The sequence below is a fragment of the Onychomys torridus genome, chromosome 16, assembly GCF_903995425.1.
Source record: "Onychomys torridus chromosome 16, mOncTor1.1, whole genome shotgun sequence".
Taxonomy (NCBI): Eukaryota; Metazoa; Chordata; class Mammalia; order Rodentia; family Cricetidae; genus Onychomys; species Onychomys torridus.
The window spans coordinates 44572573-44595087 of NC_050458.1; the positions used below are offsets into that span (position 1 = coordinate 44572573).

General features: G+C 51.5%; 1 protein-coding gene across 2 annotated transcripts in view; it reads right to left on the minus strand.

The window, feature by feature from the left end:
• The window catches only part of Tmem184b (transmembrane protein 184B), a 41272-nt gene that overhangs the window by 15224 nt on the left and 3533 nt on the right, over positions 1-22515 (minus strand). Inside the window, exons 2-3 of one of the 2 annotated variants that reach the window (XM_036208258.1) lie at positions 3532-3783; positions 2118-2283 (exon numbers count right to left, since the gene is read on the minus strand). In XM_036208258.1, the coding sequence (XP_036064151.1) occupies positions 2118-2283; positions 3532-3723 (358 nt within the window). In that variant the 5' untranslated portion in view covers positions 3724-3783. Of the gene's footprint in view, positions 1-2117; positions 2284-3531; positions 3784-22515 lie in introns of those variants that run through there. The other variant, XM_036208257.1, reaches the window with a different exon arrangement.

The following is a 22515-nucleotide window of genomic DNA, read 5'->3' on the forward strand; positions in this document are numbered from 1 at the left end:
GTGTTTATGGGTGTGTGTATGTGCACTTTTTAATTTTGTCACGAAGCAAAAAAAAAAAAAAAAAAAAAACGTGAAGAAGGGCCAGGTGGGAGTGAAGGCCAGTGACCTCAGACAGCCTCAGCTCCAGGTGCTCTGTGCTGTTTCTAACTCCCTGGGAGATGAGAAGTCAGAGACAACAGTGTTGCTAGGAGATGAGAGGCAGACTTCCTGAGCCAACCTTTCCACAGGCCGGGAGGCTGGCTGGGGGCAGGTGGGAGAAACAAAGAGGCCGCTGAAGTGGAGGTGCCACCCACCATCTGCTGCTACTTTGGGGTGTGGAGTAAGGACAGACTGGTAGCTCCCCCATGTCCCTACCATTTGCTAGATGTCCCATCTTCAGAGCCAAACCAAGGAGAAAGCCTACATTTGCCCCTAGACTACACAGGACACCCAGACACAAACACACACAAAGACACATGCAGAGTAAAGAACAACCTTTGCTTCTAAAAAAACCAGGTGAGCAGAAGCTGTACCATGTGAGGCTGGCACCTGCAGGGAGGAGGGTGCCCAGCTCCTCCCTTCCCAGTCAGGGGTTTCCCTGGGGGATTTTCTGCTTTCAGGAATATCAAGCACAATGCAGCACTAAGCAGGTCCCCATCTGCCTCTATATTCTCTCTCAGAAGGAATCTATGAGAGCATCAGCCAGGAGAAGGGCGCCTGGGAAACAATGCAGCTACAGAGGACTAGATAGGGCTCACAGTGCGAGTCTCTTTAGTCAAAAAGTGTAGCTTAAAGGAAAAGCACATGCCTGACCTGTGTGAGCCCCCACTCCTCCAACACAAACATGCAAATGGACTGGGGATCTATTTTAGTTGGTAGAGTGCTTGCCTAGCATCCAGAAAGTCCTGAGTTCCAGGCCCAGCACCACATAAAACCAGGTATGGTAGCATACACCTGTAACCCTAGCACTTGGGAGGCAGAGGCAGGAAGATCTCTGAGTTCAAGCCCAGCCTGGTCTACAGACCAAGTTCCAGGACAACCAGGGCTACACAGAGAAACCCTGTCTCAAGAGAAAAAAAAGAGTTTGGAGTTGGTGCTGGAGAGATGGCTCAGCGGTTAAGAACACTGGCTGCTCTTCCAGATCCATCCTGGCTTGACCACCAACCCACCTTCTGGCCTTTTCCGGCACTGCACAAACATGGTGCACAGACCTACAGGCAGGCAAACATTCATACACATAAAAGACAGACACACAGACTAAGAATATAACGTGTACACCTTTTAATTATAGTACTCGAGAGGCAGAAACAGGCAGATCTCTGTGAGTTTAAGACCAGTCTACACAGTAAGTTCCAGGCCAGTCAGAGCCATAAATTGAGACCCTGACACTGCCCCCCCAAAAGTTTGAAGGCCAGCCTAGGCTGCATGAGATCCTGTCTCAAAGGGAGGAAGTCATGTGCTGTCATGTGCCTGGCTGTGTTTTCCACGGAGTGAAGCCGCCACTCAGCAGCATCCACTGCAGAGGCGGACAGTGTATGGACAAGAAGGGCCTGAGACTGGGGAAGAGACAGGATGAGGGTCAGGCCCACCCAGGGCTGGAAAATCAGACCATGCCAGCTCCCGACGCCAGGAAACTACCTACTGCTCCAGCTGGGATGGAGGCTGCTGTGTCTCCTGTAGAAGGCGTGGAGGAGGCAAGAGAGATGAGGGGGGCGTGGTGGGAGGAGCTAAGGAGCCGAGGCCCAGGAGAGGGTGCCAGTCCTTTCCTTTGAGACCCAACAGAGCACCACATGGGGACACATGGAGTTGCAGGCCCAGCTGTGTAAACCCTCCCACCCACAGATGGACCATTACAAGTTGCCCCCCAGCTAGAGAAGCCAGAACTGAGAAGAAAAACGAGCTAGAGGTGGAGCTCCTGCCTCCGGCATCTGTGAGTGTCCTGGGATCCCCCACCCCGGAGCTCATCTGTAAGGGGATGCTCGTCACTGGGGACCGGTGGAGAGCCCGGTGGGGAAGAGGAATCCACAGTGATTTTCATGAGGTCCGGACTCCAGGGAAGAACACGTGAATGAGGAGTGCACGCCCCTTGCTCCCATGGCCCGCCCCCCCCTCCAGTCCCCTCCACACTGTGTCCTCACCCTCGTAGCAGTCACGGATGGTGCCGAAGTACACATAGTACTGGTCGTTGGTGAAGAAGAGGAGGCTGAGCCAGGAGTCGAAGGCATAGATGGGCACGATGAAGAGGATACGCACGATGTGGCGCTGCTCGTTGGGGCGGCTGTAGCAGCGCAGATGCATGTAGATCTGGGAAGGGCACCGGGTCAGTCAATGCCTACTGACACCAACCCGCCTCCCTGCTCCAGGGGAAGAGGGCAGCTCCTGACTCCTGTCTCTGCCCTTCTTGTTTACGGCCTGATATAAAGTACCCCCCCCCCCCAACTTAGTCCTGCTCAGGAAAATCAGTTGTCTCAAAAAGCTGGTGTGAGCAGCATCTACAGGCCACCTCTCGGCTAGCTGGGACTTAGGTAAGGCCGTGGTATTGCCGACGACGTTGTGGTCCTCCATGTGTGCTCCCGATCATCCTGTCTTCCCAAAGCCAAGTTCCCAGGGCCGCACAGCAGCAGCACTGGGCTAACCGAAGGGCTGATCAAGGGCAAATCGAGGCCCTCTGGCCGTGACCCTTCTGCCCTGTCCCTTGGCAGATGCCAGAAAGGGTGGGACAGATAGGAGCTTCACCCTGGAGGACCCAGACACACTTCCCGGCCATGTGGCCACAGTGGTGTGCTCACGCCAGGCCCTGATCCGCAATCTGCTGAACCCAGGCAGCACTGTTGTCCCCGGGGAGGCAGAGGAAGGCAGAGCCAAGAGCCGGCCCCAGGGCCTGCTCCCAATTCTCATGACATCACTCTCGGCCCAGCCCAGCCCTGGCTGAGGAAAAGGACAAAATATTCCCGTCTGCTGTGAGCGGATCTCTTGGACACTGATAGACTAAAAGAGACTGAGACAGGACAGCTGGTGAGGGACTGCCGGGGCCTGAGCAGACTCAACCAGCCTACACGGGGCATTCATCCAGTCTCCTTCTTGAGCTCCCAACCTCCCCTGAGGTCACAAGTGCAGGAGACACGAGATTTGACTTCTCTCCCTGAGCTGCCAGCCACATACATGTGATCAGCTCCTCTGCCACCGCCTCGGGTTCTCAAGTCTCTCCTTCGCAAAGGCGTCTCTAACGCGTACAGTGCTGTGGCTTCGGCTAGGCATGGGCATAGCCAATAACTACTAAGCAGAAGTAACAGTGTCACTTCTAGACCAAGGCAGACAAGTGTCCGTGTGTCTCCTCACACTCCTGCTGCTCTGGTTGTTAGGGGTGCAGCTAACTCCAGAGCCACAACCTGCCCTCAGCTGAGCTGGGGTGTGGAGGGGAATCACCTAGGAAGCAGAGCATGCTCACTGCTACAGCCCGGCTTGCCTCTTGCCTAAAGTCTGCTTTGTTGGACTAGAAACCACGAGGGACCCTTATGGAGGTTCCCTCTTCACACTTCACACCCTTCACACCTGGTGGCAGGTGATGAGCAGAGCTGTCCACACAAAGAAACCGGAGATGGCCTGGGCGGCGGTGGTCATCAGGAACACAGGCTGCTCCATGGCTGTGGGACTGCCCTCGGGGGTTGCAGAGACACCAGGTGAAGCTGCCGCAGTGGTGGGCGATGCTGGGTCTGGGGCCAGCACAGCACCCCTCACTGTCATGGTGCTCAGCAGCAGCAGCAGGCTTCCTGAGAGAATCTCTTGCAGGGAATGACGGCTGGCCTAGAAAAGAAATCCGGGTGAGTCCTGGGGTTGGAAATACCCTTCGAGGTCCACGTCACTCTGGCCCCAGCCATGTTCCTACTGCTCTGGTCCTGCCATGTCTAGGCCAACACATAACAGCTTTAGTCAGACCAGGACCTTTGTCCGCCAAAAGTCCCCGACAGCTCCCGTCCAAGTTAGGAGACTAAAACATGGCTGGGAATGCAGAGGTCCAGAAGAGTGCCGTTCCACAACTGTCATGAACAGCTTGACCCACCTGCTACCCTGCAGTCCCCAAGTACTGCTGCTGCACGCTGAAGCCTCATACGGCACACACAACTGCCTCATGGGTCCTCTTGCTACTCCCCTTTAGAGGCAAGGTCTTGCTATGTATAGCCCAGGCAGGCCTTGGGCTCATAATCCTCCTGCCTCAGGCTCCTGAGTACTGGGATTACAAATGTACCACCCTGATCTGGCAAAAACCATTTTATCGCCATAGGCTTCTATCTGAAGGACTTGGTACTTGAGTTTCCTGACTTCCCTAACGGCCAAGAGCCGTCCATCCCTTGGGCCTGGCTAAGCTATCTTCGAGACTTTAGGGCTCTTCCCAATTGTGCACCCTCAAACTTTGAACTATAGAACTATAGGACCTAGGACTCCACACATGTGAGGCAAGTACTCTACCACTGATCTACACAGCTGCCCCCTAAAAATCATCTTCTAACTCAGCATAAAAACGTTCTTTCCTGAAACCCTGCCGATACACTTTCCCAACAAATACTCCAATCCATTTCATGTGCCACCCTTACTGTTCTGGAACATATGTCTACCTTCCTGCCTGCTCAGAAGCAGTACCTTACTCCTGTCTTTGAACCCACCACCAAGCCCAGCACCCAGGCCCTTTATAATGCTCAACTTCATTACTGGCTTTCAATCCATATTCAAAGAGAATATGAGTAAGGTAGCCCACAAACATGGAACAAGGCAGAACTGAGCAAACAGACATCAAGGGAATCTCCAGTGGGAAAGCGAAGCTGAGAGTGGATGGCATCTCTGTGGAACAACACCTTCCTAGGCAGAGAGATGGAGTCCCATTTGACGTGGAGAAGTAGCTCCCATATGGTCCAGAGAAAAGATGCTGTCAGGGGCCCAAGATGTTCACCAATGGAGGCCGAGGCTGGGCCAGAGAACAGAGTCACTTTCAAAGAACAAAGCTTTTCAGGATCATCCAGAATGTGCGCTTAGGAGTTGATGCCCAGACTGATTGCCAAAGTGATAGCATTAGGAGGTGGGGTATTTGAGGTGCTTAGGTCAGAAGGGTGGGGCCCGCACAAATGGAATTAGCACCTTCATGAGACCCTTTGCCTTTCCTGCCACTTGAAGACAGAGTAAAAAGAGTTGCCTAGGAATCAGAAATGGGCCCCACTGGACAGTGTGGTCGGTGCCTGTATCTCAACTGCCAAGCCTCTACAAACGTGAGAAACAAGCCAGTTTCTAGCATTCTGTTACAGCAGCTGGAGAGGAGAAGTCCATCTGCCCTCTAGGGCGGCTCAGAGCCCCATGAGCCTCATCCTCTTCAGTACTGCCACCTACTGGCAAGAGTCAGCACCATCCGCCATCAGCTGACCTGGAAGGCCAACTGCCCAAACCATGGACTCTGGCCACGACTCACCCTGCACCAGGGCACAGACAGCCGAGAGGAATAAATGGAGAGACAGTGAGCATCAGAGACACTGGGCAGCTGACATGCAGGCCAGAATGCAGTAACACCTGCAGAAGAGTCTCCAGGGTCTTTGTGGGGTCCAAACAATGCACGCTTGCCCTAGGACCTAGCTAGCCACACTTGCCTGCTGTCCACCCGCACCTCCTGCCCGGCTCCCCTCTAACCTGTCAGCTCCTGCAGAGCACTGGACCAGGCAAAGCCCCTTTATTGCTCTTTTCTTTCATATAAACAATCCCTAACCCGACGCCTAAAAGACAGATCCAAGACTCAAAATCAGAGAAGACACCTAAATTGGGAAACTCAAAAACGGAGAAGGTGTCTATATATAAAGACTGGTGGCAAGTTCTGGAAAAAAGACACTGTGACAGCCTAATAATAGCTGCTGTGGGCACGGCTGCCAAGTTGAGAGCTAGTGCCTGGGACGCTTCTTTGGGGAGGCTTTCACTGTAAATCAACGTCTTTGCCTGTCACCCCAGATTAAAAGAATAAACATGGGGGTGGGCAAAACACGAACAAATAACCCTCAATCGCCAGCATGTCCCCCAAATACTATCTCATGTTTATTTTCTCTCTTGGCAACGTTAAAGTAAGTGACATTATCTACATCTTGGAAATAGAAAAAAGATGTGGAACTTGGCTTTCAGCCCCCTACCAAATGATTTGAAGATTTCTAGAACGTTCTCTCAGATAACAGTTAAAGCAATGCCCTCACTCATAAACATTTAGTCTCTGGTCCCCTTGAAAGGCAGGTGTAGCAGCTCCTCCACCCAGACCCAAGACCCACATGGAGGCTTCTGACAGCTGCAGTCCAGTCCACAACACACTAAGCTTGAAAACTGTTCACACTGTGTACAAAGGAGGAGGAGGGGCAGACCCTGGGTCCCACTCTTCACACTGTGTATAGGAGAAAAGAAATACGGGCTTCCACTGTTCCATACCTAGTACAGATGTTTCCCTGGGACGGAGCACTCGCTAGCTTAGAACCAGTAACAAACAGAGCATGGCCTGGCTCAGCACTTGAGCCTTGACTGTTGCTGGGACAACTGCAGCTGGTACATCCCCCGCTAATCCATGTGGTCTCTATGGCCCCCCTTTAAATATAATCCATGTTCCTCAAGGTAAGAGGAGATATACAAGACAACACTCCAAATTCCAACTGCTCTAGCAGGTTGCCTTTTCCTTTCTTTCTTTCTCTTTTTAGGGGAGAGGTGTTCATCCGTGTGTTTTTCAAGATAGGGTTTCTCTGTATAGCCCTGGCTGTCCTGGAACTCGCTTTGTTGACCAGGCTGGTCTTGAACTCAGAGATCCACTTGCCTCTGCCTCCTTAGTGCTGGGACTACAGGTGTGTGCCACCACCGCCAGATAAAAGTATCTTTCCTTAATCAACTCCACCTTTCTGATTAAGAAAGGGAGTGAATGATGCGCTGCATCGGGGCAGAACAAACCAGTTAAAAGCTCAACTACACCATCCAATCTGAAAAGAGACAAGAGACATGAAGAGCATTTGGCTAAGTTGATACACAGCCAGTGAACACAACATCAAAAGATAATGGAGAAAAAAATGAAAACCACAGTGAGGTACCCCAGAACTACAGAATGAGAAACAGTGTCGATGCCAATGCGGGCGAGAAGGCAGAGAAACCGTACCTCGAATGCACACTGGTATGGAGATAGTGCAGAATATGGTTTGGCCATTTCTTATACAGTCCCATAATCCCAACCCTCAGGAGGCTGGGGCAGGAAGATCACTTGAGCTCAGGAGTTCACTACCACTGTGAAGGTCAGAATTAACTGCTAACTTGACAGAATCTGGAATCACTGGAAGATGGGATGCTGCAGGGATTCTCTTGATTATGTCAACTGAGGTGGGAAGGCTTACCCATGGTGGGTGACACCATTCCCTAAGCAGGGCATCCTGACCGGTCTAACAGTGGAGAAGGCAAGCTGAGCACAAGCACTCACAACCGAAGATGTCGTGCTGACCAGCGGCTTCAAGTTCCTGATGCCCTGACCTCCTCACCACAATGGACTACAATCAGGAACTGGGAGCCGTAAAAAGCCCGTTCTCCCTTCAAAAGCCTGAGAATAGCCCAAATGTCCATCAACAGGTGAAGACTGAAAAAAATCTCTACATCCAGATCTCAGACTACTACTCAGCATTAAAAAAAGAGGAAGTTGCCAGGCGTGGTGGCACAGCACTTGGGAGGCAGAGTCAGGCAGAACTCTTTGAGTTCGAGGCCAGCTCTGGTCTACAGAGCAAGTTCCAGGATAGGCTCCAAAGCCTGTCTTGAAAAACCAAAGGGAGGGGGGGGGAGAGGGAAAGAGAGAGACGGAGAGAAAGTCTGCCTGGTGGTGGTGGCAGTGCCGGCACATGCCTTTAATCACAGCAATCTGAATTCAAGGCCAGCCTGGTCTAAAGACAGACTGAATTCTGTCCAGAAAAACAAAAGCCCCAACACTAGGCACAAGCAGCTCTCTCTGTTGACCAGGGCTATACAAGAGAATCCTAAAACACTCAGCCTGTTACTACTGCCCTGGTTGCTCTCCAGAGGGGAAGTTAACCTCTATTGCTGAAGACACCATGCACCTCAGACACAGGCCTAGGGACCCTGGGTCGAACTAATCTGATGCCTCCTCAAAGTGTCCTACCCAACGATGAGGCCCACGAGCCACCACAACCAGGGTGGCACCTAGGGGTGCAGTAGCAGCCCAAATACTGTGGCAGTGACCAACAGCTCTCTAACTGAACTATGACCTGCTCAAAAAGAGAAAAGTGAAGTCATGCCTGGTACTGGAAACCTAGCCAAGAGAAGGAATTTTAAAAGAGAAAGTATCGATACACACAGCACTGGGGTTGCCTGGAGGACGTATGCTTAGTCAAAGTAGCCAATCTCAAAAGTCAGAAACTATCTGAGGCCATTCCTAGACCATTCTCAATGTGACAAGGCTATAAGGGGGCTCAGGTGAGCAGAGGGCACAGGCCAGGGATGGTGAGAAGCTGTACTGTACAGACAGGTTTCTTTCTACCCTCGGAGGCCACAAGACGGTGCCAGATCCACTGGAAGTAGAGTTACTGATGGTTATAGGCCTCTGTGTGGGTGCTGGGAACTGAACCTGGGTCTCTTCAGGAGAAACAAGTGTTCTTTTTATTTTTTTTAATTTATTTATTTATTATGTATACAGTGTTCTGCCTGTATGCCAGAAGAGGGCACCAGATCTCATTACAGATGGTTGTGAGCCACTGTGTGGTTGCTGGGATTGAACTCAGAATCTCTGGATGAACAGCCAGTGTTCTTAACTGCTGAGCCACCTCTATTCTGATTTTAAAGTCTCCAAAATGTAGAGATGCATATTGGCTTATTACATGGGTTAAAAAAAAAAAATAGCATTGTGCTATATCCCACGCCCATCTCCATTGCCCAAGGTTGGCCTTAAATTCTGTATCCTGTGTTCAAGGGGTCCTCTGGGCTGGGGTGAGGCTTAGTTGGTAAAGCGCCTTCCTAACGTGCCTGAAGGTCTAGGTTCAGCCACCAGCACTGCACAGAAATGGATGGTAGTACACACTGGGAATCCCAGCACTTGGGAGACAGAGTTCAACATCGTCCCCTGCTACTTAGCAAGTTCAAGGCCAGATTGGGCTACATGAGACTGTCTCAAACAGGAAAAAAAAAAAAAAATTCTCCTGCCTTGGCCCCTAAAGCCTGAGCACAGCATCTAGTTTGGAAGAGAGAAAGATGGACTAAGATCATATAGAGTAACTGCTGAGACTCTGTGGGGCGGGAGAGACAGGCTCTGCAGCAGGTCAGGAATTTTCCATAGTGAAACACTCACTAGGCAGAACATGAAAACCTCCACAAAAGCTGAAATCAAGTGACTATGGAAACACCTACGGGAGAAACTGTCTCCTTTCCTTGCAGGAAAGCACCCTGAGTGGCCAAACCTAACAATAGGGAAACTGAGGCTGGACTCGATGTCAGGTGTTTCCATCTTAAACACCAAAAAGAAAGAGCAAACTGTCCCACGTGTGGACACTTAGTTCTACACTGGCTGCTGCAGGAGGTGAGCTTCCTAGAACTGCCTTCAAAACGCCCTCAGGCACATTTGTGACACTCCTTCACCGGGAAAGAGCTGTGGTTTAAGAGGCCTATGACACCACCTGCAGAGGCCACAAGCATGGAAGGCTCTACTGGTGCAGGGTTTTGTGACCTAAAGCTGTATCTCACACAGATTTAAAACAAAAACAAAAAACTTTTAAAAAGTTTTTAAATCTGAAATTTTAAGATACTATGAAGTAGAATTTTCTAGCTGATTAAAAAAATTCCCAGCGAATCTTAGTTGTGTTAAGAGACCTGGAAGCAAAAGCCTGTTTGGTGTATGAAAAACACCTGACTGACAGGAAATGGAAATGTTCCAGCTAAATTCTGACGATTCCTTTACACTGTGGTCAGTGGCTGAGATGGGCTGTGAACAACCTGATTTGAGAAGAGCCCAGGGAAAAGCACTGTCCACGCAGCGGCATGGGCAGGGAGCTTTGCCAGGGAAGGCAGCCACGAAAACTGGGCATGGAAACATGGATGGCAGAGTCGGGCCTTCCAGAGGCTTCCTCACTGCGCTAGAGCTCACATTCCCAGAATGCACTGGCCTAGGAAGCCAGAGGGCTTGCACCCATCAGTGACACCAACTTTAAAACTCATGACATCTTCAGCTTGTCTTCTGACCTCTGTGTCGAATGGGTCTTACAGTTACAATGTAAAGGGAAGGGCAAGTTGTATATACTTCTCAGTACATCAAAACCCAAATATAGGAGGTGCATGCTCAAAAAGCCTGGTATTTGTCTATCTGTGTACGTGTGCTGTTTATGTGTGAACCCATGTGCACCTGTGCAGAGGAGGGAGGGTGTCAGGTACCCTCTATTGCTCTCTGCTTATTCCCTTGGGACAGGTCCCTCAGTGAACCCGGAGCTCACTATTTTCTGGCTAGATTGACAGCAAGTCTCAACAGTCTTGCCCCACTTCTGCTGGGGTAACTGGCATGCAGGGCCACATCTGGCCTTTTATATGGGTGCTGGGGAACCAAGAATAGGTCCCCATGGTTGAAACAGAAAGGGCTCTCTATCCATTGAGCCATCCTACAGCCCACATCTGGTTTTTGGTTTTTGTTTGTTTTGTTTTGAGACTGGGTCTCACTATACAGCCTCGGCTAGCCTAGAACTCAGAGATCTACCTGTTTCTGCCTCTGGAGTGCTAAGATCAGAAGCATGGCAAGTTTGGGGCTTCTGTTGCTGATAAAAGTGTACAAGGACAGCGAGCAGAGGTCACTTGCATGGCTCATCTTTCTGCAGAGGTCTCTGTCCTCATTTCTCTAGCACAGTCCTTAGCCCCCTTGGTCCCAGGCTGCAGATCACACAGGAACTAGAGCCAAGCACGTGCTGGATCCCTCCAGTGGCCCACCTGCCAGTGGTACCGCCACCTGTCACCCACCCCTCACCTTGTGGGGGGCCTGCTCCCACTGCTCCCCCAGGGTACTCTTGAGAATATTTAGATAGAAATATAGAAGGGAGCGAGACAGACAGAAACATAGGATGGCCTTGGAAGGGTATGGGTCAAAACCCACCGGTGCCCTCTGTCTCTGCTAAAGGGCTTTTAAAGGAATGCCCAAGGGGTGGAGCAAAAGACCTCCCCTTGCTAGATCAAAGAACATGGCATGGCACAGGCAAGTGTAGACCTTTCCAAACACCTGGTAACCAAGCATGTGGGCACTCCATCCCTTTATGCAGCCCTGCTGTGTAAAGCAAGCTCAGATTTCACTAGGAAACCTCTGTGGACCCCAATATCACCTGCCAGCCTGCCACTCTGAAGAGGCCAGGCCTCAAGCTGTGATGTCACCCCACTATCCACCACTCACCCACCAGCCTGCAACTCGGAAGAGGCCAGGCCTCAAGCTGGGACTTTGTCCCAGATCCTGAGTCCTGGGTAGCTGAGCTGGATGGAATCTGTGCTGTCACCTGAGCTAGACCTGAACAAGTGAGCAGGCTCTTATCTTGGGAGCAGAGCAAAGGTGTGTACTGCCCTGTTGCCATGGCCTCTGAGCCAATGAGCTTAGCAAACCAGAATTATCGACACTTTTAAAAGGGTCTTTGGGCTGGGGACATACCTCAGTGGTTACAATGGTTGCTGAGCGTGCACAGCACCCTGGATTCCATCCCTACTATATACTAGACATGGTGGCTCATGTCTGTAACCCCAGAGCTAGAGGTGGAGGTGGAACTTAACAGTACTGTTGGCTACACAGTGAGTTTGAGGGCAGTCTGAGGTGTGTAACACTGTTGCAACAAAATTAAATAGGTAAGTAAATAAATAGGTTATAGTGTTACATGTGGTTTGACACTCACACAGGGGTCTAGACAAACCCCAAACCTCCCATGCATAGTACTCCCACAGCGAAAAATGTAGCTCACCCACCTGGGTACAATCTTTTTAAAGGTTATAATTAGCCTCACATCAATTCAGGTCAGATTTTTGCTGGGAAATGAGTCTGCTGCTGACTGAGGAGGAACATCTGTGGTTTCTGCAAGATCTAGAGTCTGCCGTGGTGGAGAAGGGGCATGGCTGCGGAGCCCTGGAGCTACAAGGACTGACTTCTATGTCCACTCAGTACTGCATAGTCTTTGGCTCCTCAGCGGCCCAGGCCTCTGGCCTCCTTCCCAGCCTCCCATCTGAGCACCAGCAACAGAGACCCTATCACCCCACATGTGTGAGCACGTCTGAGTGTATTTCTCCTCTGCCTTGGTCCTCATGGTCTCAAGACCTCAACTCTCACCTCACCAAAAACATCACCACCACCCCTAGGCCCAGCCCACTCCAGTGGAACCTGGCTGTGCTCAGTGCAAAGGCCTGATTCCTGTCTCCCACATTCACGACTTCTCTAGGCCCATGATGCCAGGCATGCAGTAGGGACATGGAAAAGGCAATTGTGTGAGCAACTGAGCAACGGAGAGCCTGCTCTGTGGGCTGTCACCAGGACCCTCCGCACTGCTGACACTTTCCGGCTTGAGCACCCGAGTGTGTGGCTGGAGGGAGGGTATGGAGAGGGCAGAGGATGGAAGCTGAGTCACACCCATCTTCCAGCCTGGAAAGGCCACACCAAGGAGAGCAAAGGACTGTTACAGCCTGGTAGGGCACATGACAGTGAATCTGTGAACACTCTAGCAAAGGGCTAGTTCCTTTTGGAGTAAGGAAGTTCCTTGAGTTAGGGACACTGACCACAGGTGAGCTCCCTCCTGCCTTCTCCACGACAACACTGCAACCTTCTGGGAGAGGTCAAAGGTCATGTCTTAGAGCACCTACCTTGGGGACTGGAATGTTCTACCATTTTTACTGAAGAACTCTGTCCCCAACTGTCTGCACATCGCCACCCTCTATGACATCCATGGTGTCACATCTTTGCTGGCCTGGTCTTTTCTCTCAGTCTTTTCAACTATGATGCTATCTGGTCACTCGACACCTGCCTTCTCAGTGAGAGGAGCTCCATGAGAGCAGGGACTATAGCCCTGAGGGCTGGCTGACAGCAAGGGTGTGGGGGCTAGAAATAACTGCTGAACACTGATTTGGGGGTAGGGGTCACAGCACGGACAATGGAGTGGAGCTAGCCTGTGTCCTCTTGATTTTTGAGCAGGCTTGTGCAAGAAGGCCTCACACGGGCAGTGCAAGGCAGTGTGAGAGGCCACATATGGCATTCTAGCCACATGTGACTAGAGCTCATCTGGCCAGAGCACCCAGACAGACGTGGGTGCCGGGCAGAGCCCCTGAGGGACCACCATGACACAGGGCAGGGCTCGTGCTGGGGCTAATGGGAAGGAGGAAGCGAGCTTGAGCAAACCCAGCTCAAAAACAAGGTGGAGCCAGCACAGTGTCCCCTCGACCGTTCATCAGAGGGCCGAGGCAGCTGGATCCGAGCCAGAAGAGGCTTGAGAGCACAGACTCGGTGGGAAACAGGAAGGAGGGTCTGAATAAAATTCAACCAGGCCCTGGCCAATGAACTATGTCAAAGCCTGAAACCAACTCAGTGAACACCCCCCCACCAACACATCCCTATCTGCAGCCTCCTCAAGGAAGAGACAGGGCACTGGTCCCTCTGTGAGGACACCCTCTCCACACTGCCCTCATCATACTGCCTGGCCCTTCTTCAACCCCGAGCCTTGGAGCTCCAAGGTCTGCTGTGTGTCAGAGACAAATTATGCAACCTCTCCCTGCTTGGCACTAAGGGCACAGTCACACCCAAGTCAGAGGAGCTTTCAGGAAAGAACAAGATGCAGGTACCACATGCTGCCACCATTACTATTACTGGTGTCATTGCACCACATCCTCCATCATGGGGGTGGGGTGGGGTGTCATATTCCTATCAGTCTCTGAGCCCAGGCTGGCCCTCTGGTCACTGGTCTTCTTCAAATTCAAATCCCGTGTGTGTGTGTGTGTGTGTGTGTGTGTGTGTGTGTGTGTGTGTGTCTATATATTGCATATGCCCAGGGTGTGTGTGTATGTGGTATATGTGGGCTATGTATATATGGTGTACATGTATATGGTGTCTATGTGGTATACATGGTGTGTTTATGGTGTATCTGGTATATGTGTGTGTGTTGTGTGGTATGTGAATATGGTGTATGTGTGTAGTGTATGTATGTATACGGTACATGTGTGCTGTCTTTGTATGTATTACACACATGCAAACAGAGACAGTTAGGTGTCAGGTATTCCACTGAGGAAAGCTCGCGCTCTCTAAACCTGGAGTTCATGTGTTTTGGCTATGGCTGCAGCCAGCAAAGCCCACCAATCCTCCTGGCTCAGACCCCCCCGCCCCAGCACTGGGATCACAACTGCATGTTGAGGTCACAGCCAGCCTAAGTGGGTGCTGGGATCCAAACTCTGGTCCTCACGGGTGTACATGCAGCAAGCACTCTAACCCACCAAGCCCTGCCCTCTTTTTTGAGACAAGGTCTCACTGTAGCCCAAGCTGGCCTGAACTCAGGTTGATCCCCCTGCCTCAGCGTGAATGTTGGGTTAAGCATGAGCCACAACAGCCAGCCAGATATCTGCTCATTCCTTTCAGATCTGAACCCTTGTGAGCTGTAGCCTGGAATGCCCGCTCAGGCAGCTGCCGCCCACAGGCCAGGCTGTACTGGCAACAGGTGGGCAGGCACTTCTCTGGAATGTGAATACACATACCCTGAGAGAGAGTTTGGTTCTTTGTTTTATCCCTTGGAGGAGCATCCATTTTTACACGCCTTGTCCTCTCCCCATAGGGGCTCCCTGCTCCTGAGCCCACAGCCTGGGAATGCAGAACCCTTTGGCCTCCGGGAGCTGCTCAGCTTGATCACCTCCAGTGGCTGCCTTTGGAGTGAGGCTGACCCACATCAGAGACAGACAACAGCCACAGGCTGGCCCTTCTCCAGAGGGGATTAGAGGAAAGAGTGGCTGGCCAGCAGCTGGCAGCTTTGCCTGGCAAGCCTTCTGAAAAAGGTCACATGCCTCACGACAGTACAGGGGTCCACCTCTCCCACATGCTATTCCCCATCAACACCCCCAGACAGTCCACTGTGGAGGCTCCACACCCCCTTCTCCCAGCCCACATTCCCTGAAGCAGAGAGGAAAACTTATCCAATCTGGGCCTGTTTGCCGCTTGCGTGGTGGGGGTGGGGGGTCTGGGGGGTGGGGAGTGGGGACGTTGAAGTGAAAGGCAACAAGATTGGAATCACGTCCTTCAGTAAGGGATTACTTATAACTGCCTGCCGTGAATTCAGTGCTTTTGCTTTGGGTCTTTGCTGTTGTTTTGTTTACTTTTTAAAATGTATTTGATTGTGTGTATGTGAATATTTCTTCTGCATGTTCTGTCTGTGTACCACATGCATACCTAGTGCCTGTGGAGATCAGAAGAGGGAAATGGATGCCCTGGAACTGGAGTTAGGATGGTTGTGAGCACCCTGTGGGTGCTGGGAATGGAATCTGGGTCTTCTGCAAGAGCAGCCAGTGCTCTAAACCACTGAGTTAGCTCTCCAGCCCCAAATTCAGTGGGGTTTTTTGGTTCTGTTGTTGGTTTCTCTAAGACAGGGTCTCACTATGCAGCCTTGGCTGACCTAGAACTCTACGTAGACAAGGCAGGCTGTTTCTGATATGCCTGCCTCTGTCTCCAGAGCGCTAAGATTAAAGGCATGCACCATCATGCCCAGCAAACTCAGTGCTTTTGGTTTTTGTTTTCAATAGTACCAGGCTGAGTTCTGGTTACTCAGTTCTCTTCCACACTGAGAACAAGCAGATCCATGTGCAGCCTCTAGGGCTGAGCTTTGGAGCCTCTCTAAAATGAAAGCTAGCTAATACCCCATCTAGTACTGAGCATGTGGCTGCAGAATCCTGAACCCCGACAGCCCACAGCCTTTGGGAGCAGGCTGCCTAAACAAAGACGGATGCAGGCGCCCATTCCCTAAGATGCTGTCAGCAGAAGCCTCACTTCAGTCCAGGATCAGAAGGTGGCAAAGCCCAACCAATAAACGCCATTCACCAATGTGCAGGGAGCAGGCGACCCACACTGGTGCATACACAACAGAGTGCGCAGGGCTCAAGGCAAGAGCAGAAGAGGTCCCAGGCCAGCTGCCTGTCCGCACGGGAATGCTACACAAACGGCCTCAAACTCAGCCGGAGGACTCATCCACAGCAGCACAAAAGAACAAAGGCCAGTTCTACAGAGCTGGACGGCCTCCCTGACACACGAGGGAGGAGAACCAGGCGCCAGAGACTTGCACTGCCAGGCACCAGATGCTCAAACCAGGCAGATGACCCCCAGGTTAACTGCTGTGAGCAGTTCTTACCTGAGAGGGTAAATGACCACAAGGGGGCCCAGGGAAGAATGGGGTACCTGAGACAATGTCCAAAGTTCTATGTGATAGCAGCAGGGAGTAGACATGGCTGTGGGAAGGGCAGAGGGCAGTGCAGAGCAGACACTCTAGACACTGAACTGGAACCTAGGGTGGCTACCGAGGGAAGGAGGGTAGCCAAGGAGCTGCGTGAGCACAGGCATGGAGTTGGGGCACCAGGGACAGGAGTTCAAAAAGCAGCTTCTCAAGCAAGCATGGCTCAAGGGGCCACTAGAGGGGGGTCTGAGACACCCAGGGCTTTAGCTGCCCATGAGGAAAGCCCTGGAGGCTCCAGAAGAAGCTAGCTGACCAAAGCAGGGATTTAAACTCAACCAACAGCAGTTGGGGAGCTGGAGGTCCTATTTCCTAAGGAACCCCACATCCTCCTTCTCAGACCCTTTTGTGAAAACCAGGTGTGTATTTCTACTGGATGAGGTCGGGGGGCCTAAGTGAGGCTGGCTGCCCATGAAGGGGTGGCCTGGGTCTCCCCTTTAATGTACTCTCTCATGGTAACACTTCTGTAGGCTAATTCCTCATGTAGCTTCTGGAGGATCAGAAACATACCTTTCAGACAGAGGTGGAGCACACTTCAGTTCACCTAGAGACAAATCTTGGTGTTGAGAATGACACTTGAGGTGGGGGGTGGGGGAAGAAATGGCAGAGAAAAGCTGAGTTTTCAACAAATAAGGGTGCGGAGATGGTATTGGGCCTAGATCAGACTCAACCTGCTCAATGTTCTGCCTATGTATTCGCTTTTCTCACCTACACATAAAAGGGGAGACCCAGGGCCGGGGGTGTAGCTCAGCGGTAGAGCCCTTACCTAGCAATGCACAGGCTCCAGGGTCCATCCCTAGCATTGCCAAAATGGAAGAATGAAAAGACCAGACCTGGACTGTCGTCCCTTCCCAGCTCCAGCTCTGATGGCCTGACGGACAGCTATAACTGATGTCTCTGGATGAAGGTCCCAGTATGCAGCAGGGTATCAGGTGGGACAGAACCGAGGGTCTCGAGCTGCCAGTCTAGCCTCCCCAAGGGAGAGAAAAGCACCTCTTGTCACACCTCCTGCCAAAGCTGTGGGGACGTTACCGTCATGTGAACACTCACAGTACATGACACTCACCCTCCTCCCTACCCCCGGTCCATCACTACCTGTTACATAACTCATGTGCCCAACAGCCACCCTCCTAAGCATCGCTCTCCAGCCAGCCAGTCATGGAGGGTGGGGGCCGTCTCAGGCAGGAATCCAAGTATCCTCCCCGAGAATGAGGGCAACCGAGGATGTGTTACAGCAGGACGGGGCTTCCTCCCCTTCCCTAAAACAGGCCCAGCTACTAGAAAGTGTGGATGAAAGGAAAGGTCTCCTGTCCCCAGCTGAGCGGGAGAGACCTCTAGAGAGAGCCAGAGAGTGCACCTGTCTCCATACACGGGCCCTCACCGGACAGAGACACCCAGCCCCTCCAAACACCACGGTCCCTAACTGCACCAGGGTGGCTGCTTCACAGAGCAAAGATTCAGCTGAGGCAAATCCCAACTGTCACATCCTGCTCCTTAAACCACACTGTGACACTCATGCATCACGCAGTGCCTTCCTGGGGGTGAGGCAGAACCCCAAACCACACAAGAAGGCTCACTCCACCTCAGTGCTATGTCAGCTGCTGTGTCCCAGCTCTGTGTGTGCTCCTCATGGCCCCACCATCCAAAGGTCCTCCCTTCCTCTCCAACTAGCTACCGTTCTGGCTCAACTGACCATCAGCCCACCCTAGGCAGAGCGGACTGCTGCTGCCTCCTGGGTCCCCACAGATCAACCAGGACCTCATTATCCGTTTTCCACCTCTAGCAACTTGGTATTCCAGGCTTTCCCAGGAGGCTGCAAGCTATCTGGGGGACAGCAACATTGGTGGACACTCAGGTCAGGCCAGGAAGAGTTAGAAAGCCTGGTGCTTCCTTCCTAGGACCACGGGCAATTCACCCTCTGAATCTCAGCCTCTCCATCCACATAATAAGAAAAATGATTCCCAGGGCCAAGGCCACTGGGAAGTGGAATTTGCAAGGCCCTACACAAATCATGTTGAGGATGGAATTAGGGTAATTACATGGCAATATTTACAATAAATGATCACACACACACCTTTGCTAACACCCATCACAGTGCTGTGCAGACACCCACAGTGGGTGCTGCTGGGATCCTCCACTTACTGCTCACAGGAGATAAACAGAGATGCAAACCAGAAGCTACAGCAGCGCCTTCAGAGCTTTTCTACAAACGACCCATGGGCCTTGGAGAACAGCTGCACCCTGCAGAGTGGAAGTCCTCAGCCATTTGCCATAGGACTGGGCCCTTTCTGGTGATCTTGCCCATAGGTGTTCACCAGGAGAAGAATACAGGTGCTGTATCCTCAGGGTGGGGAAGCCGTTTGATCTGGAAATCCCTTTCAGAGTAACAGATGCAATCAGCCCAATGAAGAAGGGAAAGAGGAGAATAGCCATCTTGGAACAGGCCATGACACCAGCATGAAGGACTTGTGAAACAGAGTCTTCATTCACAAGATCACTGTTCAGACTTCAGGTTGTGACAGAGACAACAGGTATATGTACACCCTTCTTCACAATCACGTGACCTGTCAACCCTCCAAATTATGTGTGATCCTTATCCCGGTGACCAGGCTTTTTGACCTGGGAACCTACCTGGCACAGGGAGGTGGGCAGAGGGCTAAGAACCCACTGTGAAGTAAAGCTTAGGACTAGCAAGTGGTCTGCCCAAGGTCACGCCAGTTTCTAGCTCTGCCGATGCCCTGCCCATCATTCAGGCCACAGCACTGGCCAGGATGGAGGCGGGAGACCTCTTCTTTCCCGCAGAACTGCAAGTAAAGCATCGGGGCCATTGCTCTTCTCTACCTGTTCCTAACAACCCAGGCAAATGCTTGTGACCCCACACTCGGTAAACAGTGAGGCGGTGTAAGCTCCTACTTAGAATGAACACCAAACTCAACACCAAACTCAACGGCAATTCCTTCTTTTATGGGAAAGTATGGAGGGGTTAAACTGGGGTCTCCTGTGGCCCAGGGTGGCTTTAATCAGCAGGAGCTACTCACTAGCACCAGCAGGGCACAGGCTACAGCACCAGATTCACACGGCAGACCTTCACACTAAGTTGGTGTTTCTATCTTTGTGTGTGACTCTAACACACAGGAGAACCGGAAGTGATGCGGGTCAGGCACAAAGGCTTTCTGGGTGGGATCTTCCCCTCCGGTTTCCACTCCAGAGAAGGAAAGGGGGGTGTCTGCTGGGCTTCCTGCCTTCTCGCCAGCCTGAGACCTCCCTCGCCCCAGTGATGCAACCTCAGTCCTAACAGACAGACCTTTTCTGAGCTGGACATGGTGGTACATACTAGCACTCAGAAGGTGAGCCAGCCTGGGCTACCTTGCCTCAAACAAAGAAAGAAACAAACTAGATATGGTGGTATACACCTTTAATTCCAGCACTTGGGAGGCAGAGACAGGTAGATCTCTGTGAGTTCAAGCCCAGCCTAGTCATATAGAGTTCCAGGCCAGCCAGGGTTATGCAGACAGACCCATCTCAAAAAACAAAACAAATAAACAAAATATAGGTAAGTCAAGGAAACAAACAGGACAACCCTGTCCTGATCACCATGGAGGAACCACCATACTTCAAGGATAATCCCAAACAGCAGTGCCCTTAACCTTCCACTATCCCATTTGCTCACTCAAAACTATCTCAGAACCTCCTGGGTGTACGCTTCCTGCTGTTAACTGAAGGCAGGAAGATGCCCACTGGAAGCTGCATGCCAGCTGGCTATGTGGCTCTCAAGCCACAGCGGGGACCACACTATCCCAGCAGCAGCTAGGGATGTGAGCAAACGGTGCCTGCGTGCTGGGGCTAAGCCTAGCTCCTGAACACCCTCCACATGTGGCCTTAAAAAGCAGAGTTCCAGTAGTGGCTGTTGAGAATACTGCCAGTTAGAGGCTGGAGAGATAGCTTCATTATTAAGAGCTCTTGCAGAGGACCCAGGTTCCATTCCCAGCACCCTGATGGAAGCTCACTATTATCTGTAACTCCAGTTCTTCGGGATCCAGTACTGGTTTCTGACCTCCCTGAGTATGTGGTACACATGCACACAGGCAGGCAAACACTCATACATACAAAATAAAGATGAATAAATCTTAAAAAAAAAAAAAAAAACCACTGCCAGTGATTTCTCAGTGTGTGTTGGGCAAGACATCTATCCCACAGTCCACACACCAGAAACAGCACAGGAGCATTCAGGAGAAAACCTAAAACCAGGGGCCCACCCAGACCCCTCCATGATGCTCCCAACTCTGCTTCTCCCCTTTCTGGTCTCTCTGAGGCAGAAATCACCTTCAATGAACATTAATGACAGTCCTGCTAGGTACTTATTTATAAGGTTATGCCGATTTGTAGGGTCACAGGGTTGGTTTTGTGACATCGATTCAGATCATTGGATAAGCGGCTCCTTCTGCCCGAAGCTTACTTTCTTCACCTTTCCACACAGTGACATCCTAACTGTCACCTCATCAGAAAAGCACCTGCCCAGGCAAGAATATACCCTCAAAGCATCCAGGACAATTATAATTGCCCTGTAGCTGGTGTCTCTCTCCCTAGCTGGATGCAGCTCCCCACAAACTGCCGACACACAGGATACCTGAAGAAATTAAACAGCCTGCAAGCAAACAGCAAAATCTGGTAAGAACAGGAAAGATAGCCTGGTTGGTAAAGTCCTAACCACACAAGCCTGAGGATCTGAGTTCGATCCCCAGCACCTACGTAAAATACTTGTTATTCTAGACTGGAGAGGCAGGGACAGGCAAGTCCTTGGGGGCTCCCTGCCAGCCTGCCTAACCTGATTGGAGAGCCCAGGTCCTAGCGAGAGAGAGCTGCGGTACAAACCAAGGTGGATGAGGTGCAACACTCAAGGCTGACCTCCAGCTCCCATGTGCATGCCGTGCACTGATGCAAACACTGGGTCACGACAGCCCTCTAATGCCTATGCTTTGGCACTTGTACTCTACAGGTGAAGCAAAGTGCAGCTCCTGTCCTTCCCCAGGCTGGCCTTGACCTCATCCTCCCAACTAGTAAGATTACCTAATGTGTAATAACACTATCACTTTAACTTTATTTATCTAATTTATTGCTTTCTAGTTTGAGACAGACCATCATCTCAATAAAACAAAGTCTCACGATGCAGCCTGGCTGTCCTGGAATTTGCTATGTAGACCAGGCTGGCCTAGAACTTGGAGATCCATCTGCTTTGCCCCTGCCTCCAGAGTGCTAGGATTAAAGGTGTGTGCCACCATGCCTGGCTACCTTTATTTTAAAAACCATGAGTTACACCTGGTAAGCAACGTGCCCAAGGACACGGTGCTAATAAAAGCAGGGATTTGACCTGCAATTCCTAATTCTCTTTCCAGGTCGCCAGAACGGCTCAGCTCATGAGCTCCCTCTCTCCTGCTCGCACTGACCATTTCCAATGCACCTACGAAGTCTCTAATTTTAAACTTCAGTTTTATTATTACTAGTGTGTGTGTGTGTGTGTGTGTGTGTGTGTGTGTGTGTGTGAGAGAGAGAGAGAGAGAGAGAGAGAGAGAGAGAGAGAGAATGTGGACACAGGAATGCCACAGCACACATGTGGATGTCAGTGGACAACTTTCAGGAGCTGGTTCTCTCCTTCCACCATAGGCCCTGGGGATCAAAGCCAGGTCACCAGGCTTGCACAGCAAGTGCTTTTACCCACTGGGCCATCGCACTGGCCTAGATTCCTGAACTCTCAACTGCCTACCCTAGGGCACTCAACTGGGCATTCTCCCCCAACTCTCATGCTCACATCCCACAGCCCATTAGCCCCCACCTCCTCACACAGCAGTATTCTGCAAAGACCTCCTAGTGGAGTATGTAAATCTCATAACCGCTGACCAGAGAAGGGAAGCCCCTGGCAAAGTAGAGCAGGCATGTCTTCACAGAGCTCAGAGGAAAGCCTGCAGCTACATCCAGCTTGCCTGGCCCCAATACTGGCTCTATCCACTGCTCCTTTCTGCCTGCGTTCAGAGTCGAGTGCTCCAAGCATGGACAGTGGGTGACAGACCTTACCTCC